The sequence below is a fragment of the Cebus imitator genome, unplaced genomic scaffold, assembly GCF_001604975.1.
Source record: "Cebus imitator isolate Cc_AM_T3 unplaced genomic scaffold, Cebus_imitator-1.0 Scaffold555, whole genome shotgun sequence".
Classification (NCBI taxonomy): domain Eukaryota; kingdom Metazoa; phylum Chordata; class Mammalia; order Primates; family Cebidae; genus Cebus; species Cebus imitator.
Window position 1 is genome coordinate 737,789 of NW_016107870.1, and position 3,642 is coordinate 741,430.

General features: G+C 54.5%; 1 protein-coding gene across 2 annotated transcripts in view; it reads right to left on the reverse strand.

Moving 5' to 3' along the window:
* Positions 1-3,642, reverse strand: part of ZBTB46 (zinc finger and BTB domain containing 46) — a 98,420-nt gene that overhangs the window by 36,033 nt on the left and 58,745 nt on the right. For both annotated transcript variants that reach the window (XM_017515672.2, XM_037733913.1), the window contains exon 3: positions 513-797. In XM_017515672.2, coding sequence (XP_017371161.1) covers positions 513-797 — 285 coding nt within the window. The remainder of the gene's footprint in view (positions 1-512; positions 798-3,642) is intronic.

Sequence of the window (3,642 nt, forward strand, 5' to 3'; positions counted from 1 at the left end):
CCTCCCCGTCTCCCTTCCACCGCCCCGTCTCCCTTCCACCGCCTCCCCGTCTCCCTTCCGTGAAAAGCGTCTCAGCACAGAGGCAACAGAGTGGCCAGCAGGGGGCACCCGAGCCCGTCCCTGGAGCACAAAGACCCCCGATCCTGCGCCGAGCCTGCTATCACCCAGAGTAGGGTTGTGGGGGACAGGCTCCCATTTCCAGGTTTGTTAACTCCATGTGTACATATTCAGCCCAACGCCTCAGGTGAGAGACACTCCACCAAGCACTCAGCTGTTCCCCTGCCTGCCACCCTCACGGCCATGTCCATTCTCTCCTCACTCCACAGCCAACTCCCCATGGAGCCCCGAGTCCCGTCCAGGCCATGATACGCCTCCCACCTCCCAAAACGGGGAGGCCAGGAGGTGGCCGAGCAGCAGGGACAGGTCCTCAGCCTCGTCTCATCGCGGGGACTCGCAACTCTCAGCCTTCACACTCACACTGAAGCCAGGCGGCCCCCGGGGCCTGCACTTACGGGACAGTGAGTGGGCCCCTCGGGGCAAGTACTCCAACAGCAGCGGGCCATCGTCCCCCAGCACGTCCGCCTTGAGCGACAGCAGGCTGTTCTTACTCATGAGCGCGGCGCGCAGGTTGGCCACCGCCGTGGCCTGGTGCAGAGCGTCATCCTTCTCCGGGGTGAGGGGAGGGCCCAGATAGCTGGCTTCTCCTCCCAGGAGACCCTCCTCGACCTGTGCATAGAGCTCCGGCCTCTCTCCTCGGCTGTCGGAGCTGCTGGCTTCAGTGACGGTCAGATCTGCATCTGGGGACAGAAGGACACATGTCAGGAGACACACAGGTGGTTCCCAGACTCTCCCAGTGGGACAGGTGACAAATTTAGAAGGATGGGACCAGCTTCTGCCTGGGCTATGGAGCAGCATAACGTCCAGTTCACCCTGGGGCCGGGCATCCGCCCCCACAGCACAGCAGCTCTGGCCCGGCCTTTCCTGCCCACCCAGGCCCCATGGTGGCGGCAGAGTCACAGCCAAGGCTTTGAAGGGCGGCTCAACTCACAACAATGGGGTTGCCCTCCCTGGATGGGGGAACAGGCTGCAGACCTGCTTCCAGGCTCTGCTCTAGGGCCAAGCACCTGAGAGTCAGAAGCTCCTGGGGCTGCAGTATTCCCATCTCTCAAGGAAGAGAAGCTCAAAATGGACCAATGATGTGAAAGCTAAATCCCTAAAATTCATAGAAGAAAATCTGCATGATCTCAGATTTGTCAATAGGTTCTTAGACACAAAAACAACAGCATGAGCAACAAAATAAATTGGACTCATCGAAATCAAAGTGTCTGTGCTTCAAAGGACACTACCGAGAAAGTGACGTCAGGTGTGGTGGCTCATGCCTGTAATCCCAGCACTTTGGGAGCCCAAGGCATGCAAATTACCTGAGATCAGTTCAAGACCAGTGTGACCAACATGATGAAACCTCATCTCTACTAAAAATACAAAAATTAGATGGATGTGGTGGCACGCACCTGTAATCCCAACTACTCAGGAGGCTAAGGCAGGAGAATCGCTTGAACCCGGGAGGTGGAGGTTGCAGTGAGCTGAGATCACACCACTGCACTCCAGCCTGGGCAACAGAGTGAGCAAGGTTCCATCTTAAAACAAACAAAAAATTGCAACTCATATAACCGATAATAAAATTACAAGTACTGTAACTCAACATAAAAATGAGCAAAAAATCTGACTAGACATTTGTCCAAAGAAGGCATATAAATGGCCGAGACGCGCACAAAGAGACAGCCGACATCACCAATCACTAAGGAAACGCAAAGGAAAACCACAGTGCGGTTCCACTGCAACCCGCTAGGATGGCTGGAAACAAAACACCAGGCCAGGCACCATGGCTCACGCTGTGGTCCCAACATTTTCGGAGGCTGAGTCGGGAAGATCTCTTGAGAACAGGAGTTTAAGACCAGCCTGGGCAACACAGCAGGACAAAAAATTAAAACAAAATTGGCTGGGCACAGTGGCTCATGCCTGTAATCCCAGCACTTTGGGAGCCCAAGGCGGGTGGATCACAAGGTCAGGAATTCAAGACCAGCCTGGCCAAGATGGTGAAACCCCATCTGTACTAAAAATACAAAAATTAGCCAGGCGCAGTGGCAGGCGCCTGTAATCCCAGTTGAGGTAGGAGAATTGCTTGAACCTGGGGGGGGCAGAGGTTGTAGTGAACCGAGATTTGCGCCACTGCACTTCAGCCTGGGTGACAGAGTGACACTCCATCTCAAAAAAATAAATAAATAAAATGAAATCAAACAAAATTAGCTGAGCATGGTGGCTCCTACCTGTGGTCCTGGCTACTCAGGAGGGTGAGGTGGGAGGATCACTGGAGCCTGGGAGGTTGAGGCTGTGGTGGGCTGTGATAGAGCCACTGTACTCCAGTCTAGGTGACAGAGCAAGACCCCATCTCAGAAAAAAAAAAAAAAAGGCCAGATAATGTTGGCAAGGATGCAAAGAAATTACAACCCTAGAACCTTGCTGTTAACAGAGTAAAATGGTGCCACTTTGAGGAGAAGGAGGAGGTCGGCGGGTCTTCCCAACAGTAAGTACAGGAGTCACCACGTGGCCCAGCAGTTCCAAGTGCAGGCATGCAGGTACCTCAGAGAAACAAAACCACAGGCCCCCACAAAACCTCGTCCAGGACCCTCCCAACAGTTATTCACAACAGCCAAAAGGTGGAGCCGCCGCCAAGTCCATCGATGGACACACGAATAAACACAACGTGGTCCATCCACACAACTGAATATTCTGCAGCCATGAAAAGGAATGTAAGCCTGACACAGGCCCCCCGCACAGAGGAGCTCTGAAAACACACTCAGCGAAGAAAGCCAGACACAGAAGGCCACGTGTCACTTCATTTCCATTAGCTATCAGGCAAGTCTAGTGACAGAAAGGAGATTTGTGGCTGCAAAAGGGGCTGAGGAAAGGGTCTTGGGTGAGAGCTAAGTGGTCCAGGGTTTCCTTCTGAGCTGAGGAAAGTGTTCCAAACACTTCGTGCTGATGGCTACACGACGCTAGGAATACACCAAAAACCTCTGAATTGCAAACGCTGGTGAGCCGGCCCTCAACAAAGCTGCTGCTTAACAGCAACAAAAGGTGCCCACTGAGTCATGAATTCAATGGATTCCTTCAGGGTCCCCTCAGGCCAGCTAAGGCTTCACGGAGAAGCCTCCCTCTAGCGGGGCTGCGTGGGGAACGAAGAAAACACCCCAGAGCGTGCTGAGCGACGTGTGATCTGCAGACATTTTCCCACAGCAAGAGAACGGATGTTTCAGCGCGGTCCTTGCCAGGAGCCGGGATCGAACCACAGAAACAGGCGTGTGGGTTGGGGGACTCGGAGCAGGGGCACAGGTGACGTGTGCAAACAGCGCTGGGAGAAACACGCACACATCGCTCGCTCGCAGATGCGCTCGCAGACGCCCTCACGCACGCCCTCACGCACGCACTCACGCATGCACTCACAGCTGCTGCTCACAGATGTCCTCAGAGACGCCCTCACACACGCACTCACAGCTGCTGCTCACAGATGTCCTCAGGGACGAACTCACACACGCCCTCACACACGCACTCACAGCTGTTGCTCACAGATGTCCTCAGGGA